The 20,469-nt window shown below is 35.0% G+C and overlaps 1 protein-coding gene across 1 annotated transcript; it reads left to right on the forward strand.

Moving 5' to 3' along the window:
* Window positions 1-12,044: 12,044 nt before the first annotated feature.
* On the forward strand, window positions 12,045-13,736 carry LOC147619301 (fe(II)/2-oxoglutarate-dependent dioxygenase 4-like). Its single transcript, XM_086773504.1, has 4 exons — window positions 12,045-12,311; window positions 12,470-12,702; window positions 12,967-13,282; window positions 13,470-13,736. Exons 1-4 carry the CDS (start codon window positions 12,075-12,077, stop codon window positions 13,728-13,730), a joined length of 1,047 nt encoding a protein of 348 aa, XP_086629630.1. The 5' UTR covers window positions 12,045-12,074; the 3' UTR covers window positions 13,731-13,736.
* The last annotated feature ends 6,733 nt before the right edge of the window (window positions 13,737-20,469 follow it).

The following is a 20,469-nucleotide window of genomic DNA, read 5'->3' on the forward strand; positions in this document are numbered from 1 at the left end:
TTCATTTAAACTCATTTCATATTGATATGCACAAAAAGTTATCTCTCAAATAATTAATAAATCAGGTACACACAATGTACATCCATCACTCATCAACATCATGAAAATGGCAATTGCATTTGTAATACTAAAAGGAAAAAATTCACTAACATAGGGGATGCTACTTAAGGATTCTTTATGGAAAACTCCTTCTGTTATTTTTTCCCATGCACCTCAACTTTTTTTCCCCCAAGAGTAAAAATAAATATGTACCGTGTAGCATCATCATTATTTTTACGCTTGTATACTTCTTTTAAAAATCATACAACTATAGTCTATCTTTGTTTCCTTTCTCCTTTTTATTACATTAAATTTTTTAGTAATTTGATACTCAAGGATTAGAAAAGTGACAAGTATCATTCTTTCTCATTATTTAGGAACTAGCAGTATAGAAACCTTTATGAATTAAGGAATTATAATTCTAGAAACCTTTATGCATGATCCATCTCTATAAAATTGAATCATAAAAAGTTCTTACATCTCTCTTGGCACCAAAGGGCAATTATGTTATTTTTATCCCAAGGAAAACATATGCACTTACAAGAGGTCAAGAAACTACCATCATCATAAGTTCATTATTTGTAATAATCTTACTTTTCTTGTAATATACAAATACATGTAGAAAGAAGAATGTAGTAGATGCATAATTTTTTTATTTACATGGTTTTACAACATCCCCAAGTTTTGAGCTCATCACAATCCTTGAAATTAGTATGCCTCGTGGGCAATGTCTTGAGATTCTATATACTTTTTGGATGGGCAATGTTACTAATACAAGTAAAAAACTTCTTATGGTAGCAGGTTGACCATATCACAAGACCTAGAGAGGTGTGTTTAGTCTCTATAAGTACATAAATGTTACTAATACAAGTAAAAAACTTCTTCATGGTAGCAGGTTGACCATATCACAAGACCTAGAGAGGTGGGTTTAGTCTCTATAAGTACATAAATGACTAAATGAAAGGGACTTTTTTCAATGCCTACTAAAGTAATTCAGTATACACTTTTTCAATGCCTACTAAAGTAATTCAGTATACACTTAATATTTAATTATAATTGATCCACTCAAACAATTGTATTGAACTTCTTCAAATGGCATTATAATACCATTGACCTATATATATCAATGAATTCACAAAATACATATGCAAAAGAAAGAGTGCCCCCTACATGGGGGTAACTACAAAATAGATATGTGACATCAAGAGTGCCCCCTCAATAGGAAACCAATTATACACATCAAACCTCTCTATTTGGCTAGGTATTGTGTTGTATATAGATGATGAATATTATTGATGTTTTCCCCTATATTATGCAAGGGCCAATGAAGTCATTTTTCCACATATGTAAGGGGACCATGATGTCATCTACCTACATAGATACAAATTCTAACATTGTAAAACCTATCTTCAAAATCAAATATGTACCCCTTCATGTAAAAGATCAATGAAATATTATTTGATTATCAAATTACAGGGTTCTTCTTGGAAAAACACATATCTCTTCCTTGGTTTTGCAATAGGAGACTAGACTCTCAAAATCATATTTTAATGCTAGAGTTGTTTTGTGAATTGAAAATTATATAAGTTGATAAAATGGAAAATAAAATCAAACCATGCAAAACATTAAATGATGAATGACCCCTCCTTATATACCCTTAGGTTTTAGCCTTTACAAGACCTTCACACACACTTTCAAGGAGATTTCTCATGATCAAGACTAGCCCAACCCCTTGTTTCAACTTTCCCATATATAAAGATTTATGGATTGTGTACTAATTTCAACAACCTAGACTATATTTTCTTTTTCTTTGACCTCTTTCCTCAAACACATGCTACACTATCTCATAATAACTCTCACATGTGCCTTATTTTCTTAGGTTTGATCATTATATCTATTTCAAAAGTAATAGGGAAAGTAAAACAAAATTTTGTGTGCATGCAGATTTACATGATCATGCACACATGTATTCACATAAAAGCATACGTGTGTGTACATTTTCTTGCATGCAAATGCACACATGTGAATATGTGTAATGTATGGACATAGTTATGCATGTGTTTTGAAAAATGATTTTCTATATTAATATTAAAGAGAGGACTTAATTTTTATTCAAGTTTAATTCTTTAACATTAGTTACTTATGTGTCCAAAGATACTTTTATGTCCCTTCCTAGGTTTATACTAGTATATTTCATGAAACTTTTCATATTAGAGTTTCAAATATATATTAGAAAGGGGTTTAGGGAAATTGTTTGTTCTAAAATGAGACATTTTCATGCCACTCAAATGGTTTTTTATCTAATAAAAATGTTTTTTTTCCTACAAAAGAAGTGACTTGCATGGTTTTCTATCACAACAACAAGGGATCATAAACAATTTAGTACATTAATGATGGATTTTTTCCCTAAATTTTTTTGGATTTCTTCAAAAAACTATGTGCTTTGGCAAGCCATTTTATGACATTTGTCACTTTTTATATTTATCCTTCTTTTGTATGAAAATTCCTAATTTGATAGCAAATAAATTTCCCTAACTTTCTACTCATATACATATGAAACCTCTATAAGAGAAATACTAAGAGATGTAAAATGAAAATATTATGTTCCTTTTAAAACCCCATTATGTCCTATAAGGGTACCAAACTAGTGTTAAATTAGGTTCTATGTTAATGTTACCAAACAAGTGTTAAACTAAGCTGTGTTAATGGTACCAAAGAAGTGTTAAACTAGGTTCAAATTTTAGGGGTATTGGCTTTGTTCAAGGATATTTTTTATCTAAGAGGTAGTGGCTTTGTTTAAGGACATTTTTAATCTAACTAAATAATTAGAACTTTCTTTTAAAATCAAGGATTTCATATATAAATGTTTTGAATGGCTATAGTTTTTCAATAGGGATAAAACCAAAATTGGTGGGCATACTCATAAAACACTTGTCTAGTTATTTAGGATATATTAGAAGTAATCTAGCATGTGTTAGAAGCTTGCTTTATAAATTTCTAGCTACTTAGGATATATTAGAAGTAATTTAATGTGTGTTAACTAGAAACTTGCTTTATTCTTTCTTAGTTACTTAGGATATATTAGAAGTAATTTAGCAAGTGTTAAAATCTTGTTGTACACTTTTTTAGTTACTTAAGATAGATTAAAAGTAATTCGGCATGTGTTCACACTTGTCATATTATCTAAGATAGATTAGAAGTAATATAGCATGTGTTAGAAGCTTGCTTTACACTTGTTAAGTTACTTAGGATAAATTAATGCATGAACATGTGTTGAAGTTCAATTTGCACTTGTTAATTTAATGGTGCAAATAGCACTCTAAGAATGTTCATACACTTGTTAGTTGCACTTGTTAATTTATTGGAGTAAATAACGCTCTAAGAATGTTCAAACACAATCTCTATGTATGCATATTGGGCAGCATGATGAGATTTATATGCTTTTTGTAATCATCTTTTTATGATTGAAAGTAAGGCAGTGGAGGAGTTATTAATATGGTGATGGGCCTATGAACCTTTAAGGTGGCTCTTGTCTTATCATGTCCTTCCTTTGGAGAAACCAATGGCTTTGGTGAGCGTGTGGAAAGAATTTGGATACCATTTGTGGGCTTCGGGTTGTCCTCTGTGCATTCTCAACCCTTTCTCTCTACTTTGACTCAAACCAGACATGGAGGAAACAATGGTCTTCGTAGTGGTGGCCATATGAAAAGACTTTAAAGACCATTGGTTATCCACTGTGCACGTCGACCGACCCTTTCTCTCTACTTTGGCTAATAGATAAGATACGTGATCGGGTCTAATCTTGACACGTATCCATAGAATATATGTGTGTATAAAAAAAATATATGCACTCTTGATATGTATACTAAGTGCATTCCGAACATGCATACTTAGTGCCATAACTAGTTACATTACTATACCTGTGTATACAAAACATATATGCACTCTTGATATATATAGTAAGTGCACTTCTGAACATGCATACTTAATGCCATATGTAGTTACATCACTATATGTGTGTATGTAAGTGGACTTCTGAACATGCATACTTAGTGCCATATGTAGTAACATTAATATATGTGTGTATATAAAACATCTATATACTCTTGATACGCATACTAACTGCACTCCAAATATTCATACTTAGTGCCATACTTAGCTACATTACTAGTGTGATAAGTATGAAGCACATGCATATGTACTCCATACTTAGTTACATTAGTTATGCATACTTAGTGCCATAGTCAGTTACATTACTTGTATGATAGGTATGAAGCACATGAATAATTATTGCCATAGTTACATTACTCATGTGATAAGTATGAAGCTCCAGAAATTGGCTGGACTTTAAAGGATGGCTGACTTCCTTGACTTCGTGGGGTGCTGACCACTACAGTTCAAATCTCAACAAGGTAGTATTCACCCACATGCTTTTGCATTAACTGTGTAAGGTAATTGGGTATCAGACATAGCAGTTGATCTAGCGTCATGTCAACCTTAATATTCTTCAGAACTTCCCAGAGATTGTACTCAAAAGCTATCATCACTACAGTTGCAATCTCAACACCCACACGCTTCCAGATTACTACGTGTAAGGTAATTGGGTACTAGACATAGTAGCTAGTCTAGCGTCATGTTGAGCTTCATATTCTTCAGATCTTCATAGAGATTGTACTCAAAAGCTGTAATCTTTCCACATCCAGATTGTTTTTGCTTTTCAGACAGCGGGACATTATCATTTCGCTTTATGGACTTATCTTCACAAGGGCTAATCCCCCACCTAACTGAAGCTTTTCACTTTGTGGCTTGTGTATGCTTTCTTGCCTCTTCGGGTGAACATGTATACTTAGTGCCATACTTTGTTACATAACTTGTGTGATAAGTATGAAGCACATGCATAATTAGTGCCATACTTAGTTATGTTACTCGTGTGATAAGTATGAAGAACATGCATACTTAGTTGCATTACTCATGACATGATATTTATGAAGCACATGTAAGAATCTTGTTCCACATGTACTACCATATATAGCTGCATTATATGTTATACGAGAACATGTTACATGAACAAAAAAAGTGGCATGTCTTTAATTATACGTTGCACTTATTCATCTAAGAAATGTTGTCTAGATTATCTGAAATGTTATTTATAAGGATAATTGCATTTTATTTTACACTTTTTCATCTCATAAATGTTGTATAAATAAAAAATGTTATTTGTAAGAGTGATTCCTTGATCACACATGATGAGGATGAGTGGAAAGTCACATTTAATTAATTTCAGATGGATGAGTGGGAAGCAAAATTAACTTCATCTAAGATGGGAGTGGGAAGTAACATTAAATTCATCTAAAGTAGAAGAAGTCAATCACTTAGTGTATGTGCTATTTAAAGAATATTTTAGACCACGATATACTTGAACTTTTTATTAATTGACATAGAGATAAGTGACAGAATATTTCAGACCATGATATACTTGAAATTTTTATTTATATGTTTTTGAGTAATTGACAAATATTATTTTAAACCATGATATACTTGAGCTTTTTATGTATATTTTTTGAGTAATTTATAATTTTTTGAGAAATTGACATAGAGATAATAATAAAATGACACCTTATACTTGCCAAAAAAAATTGACATGGAGATAATAAAATGAAACCTTATACTTGCCAAAAAAATTAACACTTTATTAAAAATAGTTGTATCAGTATCATGTCAACAATATGATTACATGAAAAATACTTTTACATCATGAGGATCATGTCAAAAAGATCATTACATCATTGAATGTTAAGTAAAATGGTTACATCATGTGTATCATGTTAAGAAGATAACCACATCAAGTATTTAAATACATTGGACTATCAGTTTTTCATTGGGTTACATGTTCTACAGGCTCTTCAAAAAAGCAATAGGATTCAAAGGTACATTTTCTATTATTCCATCAGTGTTAAGTAGAGTTTGAGGTTGTGATCAAAAATTTGGTAATAGTCTAAAACAAAATCTATACCTTTCGAGTTACCCCTCTAGCTCTTTAATATGTGCCTCTTGTCAAATTATTATTTTTTGTTGCACTCTTAGCAGTTTGCCCCTGGCTTAGTAAAGCTACACCTCCATTGGCATGTAACTATATTCTCATGTGCACCTGATGTGAGTACAATAGGCTGAATGTGATCCACCATAGTATTATCTCTTCTAGTAGTGGCCCTCTCTAATTATAGATGACATTTTCCATGGGTATCATTTGTTGGATGAGAGTTCCAATCTACTATTCTTTGTAATGTTTCTGAATTAAAAGGATTTTAGCAAGATCTTTTCTATCTCTATGAATCTTTGCATGAAAATCCCATGGGTTGCAAATGAGACAGCTTCAATGGTGAAAACTCTTTGGTGCATCTAAACCTAAAATTGTGTCATGAACAAAATTATTCAGACAAATCTTCTTCACTTCCTTTAAAAAACATGGTGGGCCCTCTAACGTGTCATCATCTGCATGACCTCCAAACAATTGGGTTAAGTCTTGCCATCCAAATCTTTGATACTACTCAACCTTGAAAAAGTAATAGTCTCCTTCTCATGCTTGAACAAAACTTATAATAATAATGCAATAAAAATGTATGACAAATGTTAAGTCTTGGCATCCAAATCAACCTTCAAAAAAAATGATAGGCTCTGTCTCATGTTTGAAAAAACCTTATAGTAGTGTGATAAAAAATGTATGATAAATGTTAATTGAGTTACCTCATTCACTACAAGTATTTCTTCTGTGAAAGTCTTTTCCCTCACCTTCCCTTTGCAAACTTGTACAAATACACATTCACCATTCCTAGCACCTTCTAGAAAAGAGATGTCACTTTGCTTCAATAACTTCAAGGTTGGAGCCAAGGTGGTCAATGTACGATCAAGATCTTCTTGGTCAATGTACGATCAAGATCTTCTTACATACCCACATAGCCAAAGACTTGGGGAGCAGCTTGTGTGATGGATAATTCTTTGCCTTTCCATTTGAAATCTATGTGTTATTTAACAAATTAATTTTCTCTGTAAAATGTAGTTGATTAGAAATTTAGGGTCAAAGTGTTGTACTACCACATTCAATTACTCTAATGTTATGCTACCACATTCAATTACTCTAATGTTATGCTACCACATTCACTTGCCTTGATGTTGTGCTACCTCATTCACTTTCACTAATGTTTACCACATTTACTTGCCCTAATGTTTTGCCATGACATCTACTATCACTAATAGTCTCAAAGCACTCTTAAAAGTAGAAGCAATGTATGGTTATTAAACTTTGGCCACTTGTTTGCAGAGTTGTAAATTCTTTTAATGCAAGTCCTGAGCCAAAGGATTTAGATATTTTTGAGCAGGCTCAAAAAATTTCCATGGAGTTCCTCATCAAGAATGCAAGTATGATAGAGGATTGTTTTTGTCAAATGGCATCGCTGCTCAATCTTAACTCTTCCTTTAGCTCTAAAGGCTCAACCATAATCCACAAAAAAACATGATAAAGAAATTATTAAAAACATTCATAGTAAATATCAATACTAAGTTAGCATCATATATCAATACAAAGTATAAATTTTAAAATAAAATATTAGATTTTATAACGTAAAATTATGCACTTATGTGCCACTTATATGCAATGTTTAAAAATATATAACTGGCGGGGGGGGGGGCTTCTTCATCAAACAAAGTACCCAATATTTCAAGCATACAAGATAAGAGAAAGAGAGTTCACTAGTCCACATACGTCCCTAGAGCGCACATAACTAGCTCTAGTAATGTACAGGGTAAGACTAGAGTATCCCACATATGTGACTAGAGAGTGTTCAAATAGGCCCACATCTCTGACCTAAGTGCACACAACTAGCTAAATAAAATAGATGCAATGAACTAGAGTTAGGGTGCTCACAAATACACCTAGTCTACATGCGTGGCGAGGGTGCACAAGCTAAAACATAAACATAAAAACGCAATGAGCTAGTATGCTCACACCTACATCATAAGGGTACCAAAGTGTGCATAACTAGCTCGATTTCACATTACCATTAAACACAATAACTATCGACAAACATTAAAAAATAACTTTAAAATATTTAAGATAAAAATCAAATGTTAAAATTGTATTATTTATATTAAAGTCATACACATATATGAATTAAAAGAGGAATAGATTAAATTCATATATAATCCTAAAGGAAAAACTTATTAATAAATGCAAAATATTTTCACATTAAATTAAACACATTAAACAATGAGAAGATATCTTACGTTAAAAATTATTATTCACATTATAATTACACATGTAAACATTACATTTAAAATAACAAACACATAAAAATAAATGATTCTAATTGCACATCTTGTTCAAGGTTGTCAACGAGAACCATATCAGACCTAGATATACACAATTAAAAGTGCACACAATTGGCCCATGGACATACATGATCAACGTGGTCATACAGAATCACAATGTATGTGGTCGAAAGTGTATACACGTCCCCAAGGCCCATGTGCCCTAATCCCCATGTAAATGATCCTAATCCCATGTGCGTGGGCCCATCCCATGTGCATGTGCATCCTAAAAGCACTTTGTTGGAAACCATCCCCTCCTAACATTATTTCGTCCTCGAAATCTAAGGGTGGTCATGCATGAAAATACACATACAAGAGGCTAAATACAAAAGCCAAAAATCGAACATATAGTCCGTATACATCCAAAATGTGGAAATGAAGATGGTGGTGACAGATGGTGCACAGTCCTCTCAGATCAAATGGAAAGCCGAAGAGTCACACGATCAAGGACATAGATCTCGTGCCACTCGGCTCGAAAAGGTAGGCCATATCTCCCCATGCTAGGAGTGTGCGACCACCTAGGTCAAAAGGGTAGGTCATATCTCCCCGTGCAAAAAGTGTGTGGCCACATGGGACAAACATGAAGAAATTCTGTCCCACACTCAAAAGCTGATTTCCCACGATGCTTGGATCGAGTGGAAACATCAGTGGACTCCCATCAATGTTGAGGCTAGATAAGCTTCCATCTACATCAAAGGGAAATACAAGGCACTCTAAATCCAATATAGTGGTCGTGTGGTGATCTGGTGCAAATGGAGAGGCTAAAGAACCATTGTTGATGGTGAAGCTAGTTGTGTACCATCGAGGATCAAATGGATAGGTAAGGTATACATCATGGATCCTCAATACCAATGTCGTGGTAGTACCGGGGGGTCGAAGGGAAACCTCGTAAGCCCGTCCACACGGCCATAGTGAGAATCCAAAAGCCAAGGTATCCAAAAAATGGAATCACTCCTAGTAGGTATAAGGAATGGTCTCAGTGCAAAAGAACCGCCATGTATGCCATGACCAAGATGTGCTATAGGTGCATCAGAATGATGTGCCACATAGTAGGTAACCATGTGCCCCAAGTGTCATAGAATGCACCCATAGGAAAATGTCATGGCCCCAAAGATCATAGGCTTGTGTTGACATCTAGGTTAGCCTTGGATTAGCCTAATTAGCCTGGATTAGGAAAAGCTTAAGAGATTAACACTAGTTAAGGAATGGTTCAAAATATATATCAAGGGTATATCAAAAGGTTCAAAGGGTTTCAAAGGTACAATAGTCCTAGAGCACATGCCTTTTATAGTCTCTAAGGCCCATGTGCCCTAATCCCCATGCAAATGATCCTAAACCCATGTGCCTAGGCCCATCCCATATGCATGTGCATCCTAAAAACACTTTGTTCTTGGGGATGCACTACTAATAAACCCAATGTATCACATCCATTCAAGGGGTATTAAAAAACCCCTTACCTGTGAATTCTTCATAAATAAAATGACCCCTTTTTCATATGGGCTTGTAATAGGTTTTTTTTCAAAATCGATTTATAAAAACCCTTCTATAAATGTATTTCTATAAATTTACCTTAAATTGTTGAATTAAAAAACCCCTTCATTTGAACTCATGTGATATGCTTACATATTTTTAGGTGAACCCCCTGAGACTTTATTACAAAAACCATCTAGTTTATGCAAATTTTTTCATTTGCTATTCCCTTAAAGCTCTCAATGAGTTAATGACGTGTTGAACTCAGTGGTATACTTACATATTTTTAGGTGAACCCCCTCAGACTTTATTACAAGAACCATCTAGTTTATGCAAATTTTTTCATTTGCTATTCCCTTAAAGCTCTCAATGAGTTAATGACGTGTTGAACTCAGTGGTATACTTACATATTTTTAGGTGAACCCCCTGAGACTTTGTTACAAGAACCATCTAGTTTATGCAAATTTTTTCATTTGCTATTCCCTTAAAGCTCTCAATGAGTTAATGACGTGTTGTATTATAAGCCATTACATGATTTTTTTAAATTTTCTAAATGCAAACATATTTATTTGCTTCATTTATTCTAGGTACATAGAAAATATGTTTGGCATGAAATAAAGGTACATGCTTGTATATAATTTAAGTGTGGTTCAAAGCCCTTTTTACATGTGTTTCAACATCTCTGAGATAAAGGTTGTAAACTAAAAAAACATATAACCACCTATGGTGAAAGACAACCATAATGCATAAGCAAAAAGACACATATGCCTCTTGACACAAGAACATGGCCGATGATGTGTCACAAAAAAAATTCCGACTCTCTCTCTCTCTCTCTCTCTTCTTGTAAAGTGGCACATATGCCACTTGACAAAAGAACATGGCCGATGATGTGCCAAAAAAAGAGTTTCCACTCTCTCTTTTCTTTTTGTAAAGGAGATGTGATAACCCTTACCAATGTGGTGATTTGATTGTTCTTTTTATAACAAGCTTGGAATGATAGTTTACTTTAAAGGGTCTATAATATTGAGCTTTTGGTTGTCTTGTCATTAAAAAATCTATAAATATGAGGATTCAGTAGGACATAAAACTTATACTCTCAATGTAATTAAGAATACACACATAATTAAAAAGTATGGAGTATAGATTATATAAACAATATTAAAGCTAGTATTATCAAATTATTGATTCTACTCAAGCCTCAAGTGACTCTCTTTGGGAATCCCTCGTGTCACTAGCCACTAAATAAAAGATCTAATTACCTATGTCCCATATATACATTTGCGTACCTTTATAGTGGGGTTTTATCAAGTGTATTAGAAATAATGATAATAGATGATTCACAAGCATTGGAAAGTATATTATGAAATTGAGACACAAACCCATCTTGTGTGCACTAGAACAACATGATTAATGAATTTAAACTTTAAATTGCTTTTTTTATATGGGGATCATGATTGGTTCTTGTAACATAAATATATGAAAATGAGACCTAGTGTTCATAAAAAAAACATCTTTTTCAACGAATCACAAGTTTTTCAGGCTTTAAATTATAAGCGTTTCTTTTTTAGAATTTCCAAATTTCAGAGCTAAGATACAACTAAAATGTCTGAATTATGTATGTGAATATAAACATTACAAATAGAAAACAAAAATGTTGTAGCTGCTGTGTATATAGTTTGCAAATATTTTGGTAACAACACTGAGGTGCATTTTCATCTCCAATTATGTTCTTCTTTTTGTTCAATTCTGTACACAAATAATTTTTTAGGTTTAATTGCACATGTCTATGTACCAATGTTACTAACAAAGTTTGGAATTGTACATTATAGCATATAATTATTTGGATGGAGGATATTCAACATATGTAAATTTGTATTCGTGACGTGAACATATCCCTCTTTCTGTCTGTCACCGTTGGTCGTATATGCCCTCGTGTTGCATTCTACCAACGTTAATACCCCTCTCCCTCTCTCTCACACACACTTTTTTCTCTCTCACACCCACACATTTTTTTTAAAAAAAACCTCTTTCACACACACGCTCGCGATGCCCATATAACGCGCATGTCCGCCGCGCTCTCTCTCTCTCCGCGCGCACCCGCATATGCACTAATAAGGCGCATATTAGTCCGTCCGTCTCGGTCTCTACCGTCTCGGTCTCTCTCTCTCGGTCTGTGTCTGTGTCTCTCTCTCTCTTTCTCAATGGTTGAATATATAGAGCAACCTCAGATTCGAAGCATCAAGGAGCTTGTTGATTCGGGACTCCGACATGTGCCTGCCAAGTATATACGCCCACCAGAGGAGAGGCCTTGCCTCTCCAAGACTTTTACCTGCACCCTTCAGGTTCCAATCCTTAACCTTGCCAACTTCCATGGACAAGGCATAGCCCAATTTATCAAAGAAATCGGGCTCGCCTGCGTCGAGTGGGGCATCTTCCAGGTACTTATACCACCAGCCTTCTTGCAACTGCCCATCATTTGCATACATTAAGAGCTCAAACTGCCTTTCTGTAACAGTAAGCTGCAGCAGCTTCATTTCATAGTATCAAATAGCCTACCTTACAAAACTTTTGAATTAAATCTCGATGTTTTTATAAGGTTATCAATCATGGTGTCTCGCCGACCTTACAAAGCCAACTTTGGAGTGCTGTTTCCGACTTCTTTGCATTGCCAACTGAGGAGAAAATGCGACTAATCTCGGACGACGACTCCTGTCCATTAAGCTTCTTCACCGGATTTCTTACACACGAAAGGATTCGAGAGTGGAAGGACACCTTAGGATTCAAACCTTCCCCTTCCATGGATGTCAAGCTGCTACCAGGCTTTCTAAGGTGAGTTTTCCACCAAAAAAACTCATAAGGGCGTCTCATAAGCGCTTCATGTCTTCCATGTTTTGCAATTGTGCTAACGGTTGTTCCGCGCTTACAATTATGGCTTTTGTATCCCCTTGATGTTCTATGTCATGTTATACATGTTAAGAGTTGTTGAATCATAATATGCAGTTACAATGATGGGGCCTTGTGAGTCCCTTTGTTGTTCTTGTATCATTTTATAAATTTGGACATTGTTAAATCATCATTTCTTTATGCTCGCAGAGGCCCTATGTTAGACTTTCATAAACAAGTGACAACCCTTACACAGATCCTATATGAAGCAATTTTTACAAGTCTAGCATTGGATGCCAAGGCATTTTATAAACATTGTTCTCGACAAACCATGGGATTCAATTACTATCCTGCTTGTCCAGATCCAGAGCTTACATTTGGGTTGAGTTCCCATTCAGATTTTGGCTCACTCACAGTTTTAATGCAAGATGAAGTTGCAGGATTGCAAGTTAGAAAAGCAGATGAATGGGTCACTGTCAAACCTATATCGAATTCATTTGTTGTCATCTTGGGAGACCAAATTGAGGTACATGTTTGACACATGCCATGAATGAAGCATTAGACGCACTTACTATAAAAAATACACATATAGTGTGTATGAGGGTGTATGATATTGTATATCCTTAGTCTATTACGTGTATTAAAACTACTATGACACGTTATAAGATTTGTGAGGTAATAATTGCTCTCATATTTTTTCTTCTTTCACATAGATACTAACAAATGGACACTATAAGAGTGCGGAACACCGAGTGGTGACAAATACAAAGCTACCAAGAACTTCCATTGCTTGTTTCTATGGTCCAAATGGCCATGAAAAGATTGGACCTATAGACAAGTTTTTGAGTGATGAAAGTCCAACTATTTATAAAGAAACCTTTTTTAGTGACTATCTTAAGAATGGATTCAGTAAAGGACTAAACGGCAAGTCCAATATCAAATTTAGTACTCATCCATCCATTCCCCCCAAGTAATAAACACGTGCATTGTTTTACAAACCTACATATGGTAGCAGTTTCTCTATGTAGAATAGGGAAAAGAAAATCATATAGAGGTTTATGTTGGTAAATGTTCTCTATCCGTTGAATGGAACAAACTTTTTTTTGGGGGGCCAATAATATATATATATATATATAGTTTGGTGAATAGATTAATCTTTGGGTTGGAAGGATGCAATGTAAAGTTGATCTTTTTTTTTAATGAATGTAACAATTTTAATGAAAAATATGTTTCCTCCTTAATTTGAGCTCTACTCAATCATGAAGTAAGTCCCCCTCCCTCTATACATACATACATACATACATACATACATACATGCATGCATACATACATATATATATATATATATATATATATATAGATACATACATACATACATACATACATACATATATATACATACATACATATATATATATATATATAGTTGTATGTAATGTGTATGCATGTGTGCATGTGTGTGTGTGTACACACACACACACACACACATATATACATTTAAGCTTACATTTGGGCTTAGAAACTTGAGTAAAGATCTTGATAAACACCTTGTTTTATCCTCTTTATATTATGAAGATAGAGCCACCATGATTTTCGATTCAATATTCAAGCAAATAAGATTCATAAACTTTTTTGTAAACCATAATTGAACATGTGTAACATTTTCGTTAACCACATTTTGGTTAGCACTATTATTAAGGTGTTCAAATCAATGATAGAAATTAACAAAAGTGATTTTAAGACTTCTTCTTATTAAAAATAATCTTGAGCTTCTTAGTGATTTACATGATTAATGCTTCAAAAATTACATTTCTAGTACATTAAAAGTGGTTCAACTGACTATGCATATTTAAAGCTAGTACTTAAAAATGTCTAATTTAAAACGAGGTTTTAACTGGACTTCAAATGTGGAGTTTATAGTAGATAAAGGAAAATATTTCCAACTAAAAAAAGTAACCAAAATAGCACTACTGCTTCGCTGAAGGATAGTGTGGATGGAACCTGATGAGGCTGTACTACATCACCATTGACAATTATCTTCTTTACCTAACGAGTCATATAGTTGATAATCCTTTGACTCCATACTATACCTCAAGAATTAGCCCAATAAGATACACTTCTTGCTCTTGGAATCTCACTTAGTTCTCGATGAGTTTGAAACATGCACAAAATAGCCACAACCAAATGTCATAAAGTATGGTCCCATTAAAGTGTTTTTCCAGTAGCTTAAGAGATACCTCGGGGACCAGGTTAGGCCTTCCTCGCTCACCGCCCATTAGACTTGCCTCAAAAAGACGGTCTAGCATAAGCATGAACTAGGTAGGGGCACTATTTGGTTGGCACTTCTAACTTGATGTGTTTAAGTTGCAGTTTATCTATGATATCTGGTTAGATGCCATTGATGGAATATGGTAAGCTCATATTCATATGTGCTTTCGTAAGTGCTAGGTATCTAACGAGATATGGGTGGAGATAGACCCGAAAAGCAAGGGCCGAGCCTACTCGGATAAGAGTACATGACCTGCACCTTTTGAATCGAATCGAATTGAATTGAAGGGTGGCCCACTTGGTTAAAGTGGCACAAATCGATTAAAGCAAAGAGGGAGGCATAAACGCTTAATACTAACACTTCATGCTAATAATAGCACTCCATGATGCTATTTCCACGCTAATTTCTTTTCCATCCACCTTGGCATCTATAGCTCCCCCTGTATCTTCCATCTATTTTGGTACATTAGATTCCTATTATTTCTGACCATAATTGCCTCACCTCGGCCTCTAGATATAGGTATGCCTCCACCTCTACCTGTTTCCATGTAGAGGGCTTCCTCTTACGTATTCCTAGAAGATGATTTACTCTCAATATTTATCTCCTCTCATTGATAAGAAGTGATGTAAGGTCCACAAAGTTTGAAAAGTTTTCGCCACTTTGGATAAATGTCTGAAATTGATCATACTCTTTGCTAAGCTCATTCAATATGAGCAACACCAAGTCATCATCATCAACTGGAGATTCAATATGAACAACACCAAGCCATCATCATCAACTAGATCTCCAATAGTAGAGGCAAGGGCATCTACAAGCCCTTTCACTTTTAGTGAGTAATCACCCTCATACTCATCTTTTTCCTGTGCACATTATGTAGCCATCGCTTTAACTATTTTACTACATCTTTCATACCTTGTACATATGCTATACAGATTTTACCCAAGGTATCCCATGCATCCTTAGGTGTCAATGAATCTTGTATATCACCAATCATAACATCCAACATGGAAACAGATAGCCAATACACCGCTTTGTTAGCTCTCTCATGGCACACCTTAAAACCATGTGCCTATTGAGGAGTGATGTTTTCATTCAAAAGGTCCAACTCCTTCTCATCACTTGAAACAAACTCCCAATATCCTTTTAACATGAGGAAGTTTCTCGTTATGAACTTTTATACTTGGAAGTTGTTCTTGTCTACTATGTCTTTCACAATCTAGGATACACTATTAGACATAACTACCTACAGCAACTCACCAAACATTACTAAGAGAAACTTGTGCACTTTGGCAATCCTATAGTCTCCAACATAGTCACCTCTCATATGGTACTACAGACCTATTATATATTACCACTACATGTGAACCAATCACATAAATAAACATCCACCAATAACCTACAAATATTAGATGTTCTGCACGAAATATTTTACAACCAAATCTTTATCGTAACTTTGCACCAAACCAAAAATTAGACATATATAGTCAAAATTGACATTTCCAAAGTGCCTTGCAGAGCCAAAATGGGACCCAAGTTGGCATCAAATCTAAAATTTGAGAGCTTTTCCCCTCTGTGCCTTCACTGAAAATAGGGGCTCAAGATGTGATAGTGCACCTTCTTATTGCTGTGCCTGCCTACTACTTTTGTGAGCGTAGAAGTGCTAAGATTTTGACATGAAGATTTATTCCACTAGGTTTTATAGATTTAGGATTAATCCCCCATATTATATATCACAAATATGCTCTCTCCCATGTTTCAAACCCCAATTTGGATTTACTATTCCCTTAAAGATAAATTGGGAGTCAGTTCCAAAATTATCACGAAAATATATATGAGTCCACATACTAACTGACTTCACTTGTGCAACTTGTGCACTATTGCATAGCCTGGGCTATGGCACAACGCATCACCCACATGCACAAGTGGTTATTCTATCATTATTTTTGATAACCTAATCTCCTCAGCACAACCAAACCCTCATGAAAAATCCCCTCAATATTTGGAAGCCAATTCCTTGTAAGATGGTGCTAGAATCTATGCAAAAAACTTACCATGAGCTTAATGCCAACAATTAGCATCACAAAGTTTTATGTACAACCTTATCTTTACTCTAACATAAGTCTTGATCATTCTTGATCACTCTTGATGTCCTTTTTGTTTCTTCCCATAGAGATCTTGAATCATGAGCACCACATGTCTCATGTTTATGATGGTTCTTCATCTTCTTGAATTTAGTATCCTTATTCTTTAGTGACTTTGAGTCACATGTTGATGCTTCTTGATGTCAAATTTTATCATTCGAGTGCATTTCCTTCATGTTCTTATTGTTCTCCTGCTTAATCACATCCTTGATTAAGTCTTATTTTTCATCTATCTTCCCACTAATGATGGTGTTAGACACTAGCTTAAGAAGTTATACATCACATGGCCTACATTCCTTTGAGAACAATCACGTGCTATGTGACCCATGTTTCTACATTCATAGTAGACCATAGTGTTCCCCCTTGAACACTAATGTGCAAAGTGGCTTGTCTCATGACATTTGAAGCATAAAAGCTTTTCAGAGCAAAGAGTAACAAAACAATCCCGTACAAGAGTGCTCACAAGCCATGCCTAGCTTATAGCGTGACCTTTAAAGTTTACACGTAGGAATCAATGCAAATGCATGTAGAAACCATTGTATAATAGCTTAGAGCCGACATAACATCGAGCAGCCACACACTAAAAAAGGCCAACCACCATCCCCCACCAATGTGCGAAAAAAAACCAAGTACAATGTAATTACACTTTTAAATTTTAAAAAATACCTTCAAAATTAAAATTTTAAGGTATAAATACGTGGAAATTTTGAGAGGTTAGAGAACAAAAACCTTCAAATTTTTTTAAAAAAATCTTTACGAATAATTTCTCAGATTTGTAAGTGAAGGTTTTGTATGTTTTGGGAAAACATCCCTCGCAATACAAAAAAAAAGGTTTTGGGAAAATATTTACACTGACCCGCACCATTCGAATAATCCAGGTCAAGTCCTAGCACCTGCCGTGCTCCTCCCAATAAAAGTATTTATTGGGGCTTAAAAGTTAATTGTCATTGATGATGTTGTTTTGTTGATTGTGCACTTATATCTGTCGAAGTTGTGCTTTTTATTGCTCAAGCCTACTGTGTACTTCTCTTTTTTGTGTAAAATGTCAAAGTTGCATTGTTGTGCGCTTTGGTTACTCGCTTCTTTGCTGGCTCTCGTGTGACTAAAAAAGGCCTTAGGGCCTTAGCTTGCTTTAAAAAGCAAAGGTCAGTGCTCCTCTTCACACACGAACACCGCTTAAGGCTCTGACACCAATGTTGGTATTATGTTGGTGGAGGTATTCACCTCGAGAGTCTAAGCCAAAAACTAAAAAACCATTCTACCTTATGTGGGATAAATACCCATGTAAATATGCTATCTTACTTACCACACAAATATGCTATCACCCATTCTAACCCCCAATTTGGATTTGTTATTCCCAACATACTACTCTTCACTAGCAGTTACCTGCAAAGTTTTGCTTCTAAAACAAAGGAAAAGAGATGAAGTTACCCTTTCCCATGTACCACTTCTTTCGCTTGCCTCTTAAGCTCTTGAATTGAACTGGTGCTCTGATATTATGAGAAGAATGTAGAGGAGGGGGGATCTTTAGCTCCTTGTGCAAGCTAACACGTACACACACACACAAGAGTACAAGGGAGATGTATAAATACATTTTCTTCTAGTCTATTCTCTTCTCTTCTCTATAACCATAACATAAAGATAAGAGTACATTATATAAAGGAAAGGACTCCAATACTAAAACATATAACATCGGTCAATAATATGAACCCAAGTATATCCATGGGTTGGCACTATACCTTTGACATAACTCTAGTGAAGGAAAGTGGTTGTCTCACAACCTGTAAACCGTTGGTGGCATTATCGCCCATAATCTCACCAACCATGCTAGTGGCATTATAAAATCTATATCGCAGCTTTTGAATATTGACCTCCAGAGTCTAAGCAATTCCCTTTTTAAAAAAGCAAAAGCTAAAAAACCATTCTACCTTAGGTGGGATAAATACCCATGTAAATATGTTATCTTACCTACCACAAATATGCTCTCACCCATGTTTCAACCCCTAATTTGGATATGTATTTCCAACATACTACTCTTCATCACTAGTAGTTACCTGCAAAGTTTTGCTTCTAAAGCAAAGGAAAAGAGATGAAGTTACCCTTGCCCATGTACCACTTCTTTTTCTTGCCTCTTAAGCTCTTGAATTGAACTGGTGCTCTGATATTATGAGAAGAATGTAGAGGAGGGGGGAGCTTTAGCTCCTTGTAAGCTAACACACACACACACACACATAAAAATACACGCGAGATGTATAGGTGAATTTTAATTCTATTCTATTCTATTCTCTATAACCATAACATAAAGATAAGAGTACATTATATAAAGGAAAATACTCCACTACCAAAACATATAACATCGGGCGATAATATGAACCCAAGTATATCCATGGGTTGGCACTATACCTATAACATAGGTATAGTGAAGAAAAGTGGTTGTCTCACAACCTGTAAACCGTTGGTGCAATTATCACCCATAATCTCACCAACAATACTAGTAGCGTAAAATTTATATCGCAGCTTTTGAATATTTTTCCAAAAACAAAGTTAATTTTTCTAGGATGTTGTATGAGAGCATAGAGGCTCAAATGCATAACACCAGAGAATAGTAACAAGAATCTACTACTGAAAAGATTAGGGGAGGAGAGAGAGCTTCAGCTCTTGCAAGCACACACACACTCTCACAACAATGGATAACATGCACACACAAAGATGGAAGACTTAAAATCTTCTTCTCCTCGTTGCTCTCAAAAGAGGTATACAAAAGGTAAGTGACAAAAGATAAGTGAAAACTAGCATAATTACTAGAGTACTATGTACAAATGTGTGACATGCTAAGTAGGTCTGCTGGTAAGCTATGATCACTTATGCTATGTACAAGCGGACTATCTAATGTGAATACAATAAGTAGACATGAACTAGTAAGATAACTATGCCATAACTTAGTTGGACTAGATAAGTGTAGTCCAGTTATAGAGAGTCATTAGGAAAAAGATCCATCATGCTAGCTACCAAACACACCAGTGGTGTAAATTTGGAACGGTCACCTAAGTGCATCATGAGTGTCAGCTCGTATTGATCACATCTCAACACTCTCCCTCAAGCTCAAATCCATCTCCAAGACTCCAAGCATATTGCAAAATTTATTGTAAGATTCCTCCCTCCAGCTTTTGAGGTGTATAGGTGTAAGAACCTCCCCTTCTAATTTTATAATTATTCCCCTCTCTGAAATAAAAGAAAGATCCTGTTTTACCCTGTTTTGGCCTAGAGAGAGAAAATGTCTAGAGGGAGGTAATCCAAAATTGA

The sequence above is a fragment of the Cibotium barometz genome, chromosome 33 (assembly GCF_041138505.1).
Source record: "Cibotium barometz isolate CiBa-2024 chromosome 33, ASM4113850v1, whole genome shotgun sequence".
In the NCBI taxonomy this organism is placed as follows: Eukaryota; Viridiplantae; Streptophyta; class Polypodiopsida; order Cyatheales; family Cibotiaceae; genus Cibotium; species Cibotium barometz.

Excerpts from the sequence above, each read along its gene's own strand:
- LOC147619301 (XM_086773504.1), top strand. The coding sequence starts at position 12,075 with ATGGTTGAATATATAGAGCAACCTCAGATTCGAAGCATCAAGGAGCTT. Across the intron at positions 12,312-12,469 it reads TCGAGTGGGGCATCTTCCAG|GTTATCAATCATGGTGTCTC; the intron begins GTACTTATACCA and ends TGTTTTTATAAG. Across the intron at positions 13,283-13,469 it reads TCTTGGGAGACCAAATTGAG|ATACTAACAAATGGACACTA; the intron begins GTACATGTTTGA and ends TCTTTCACATAG.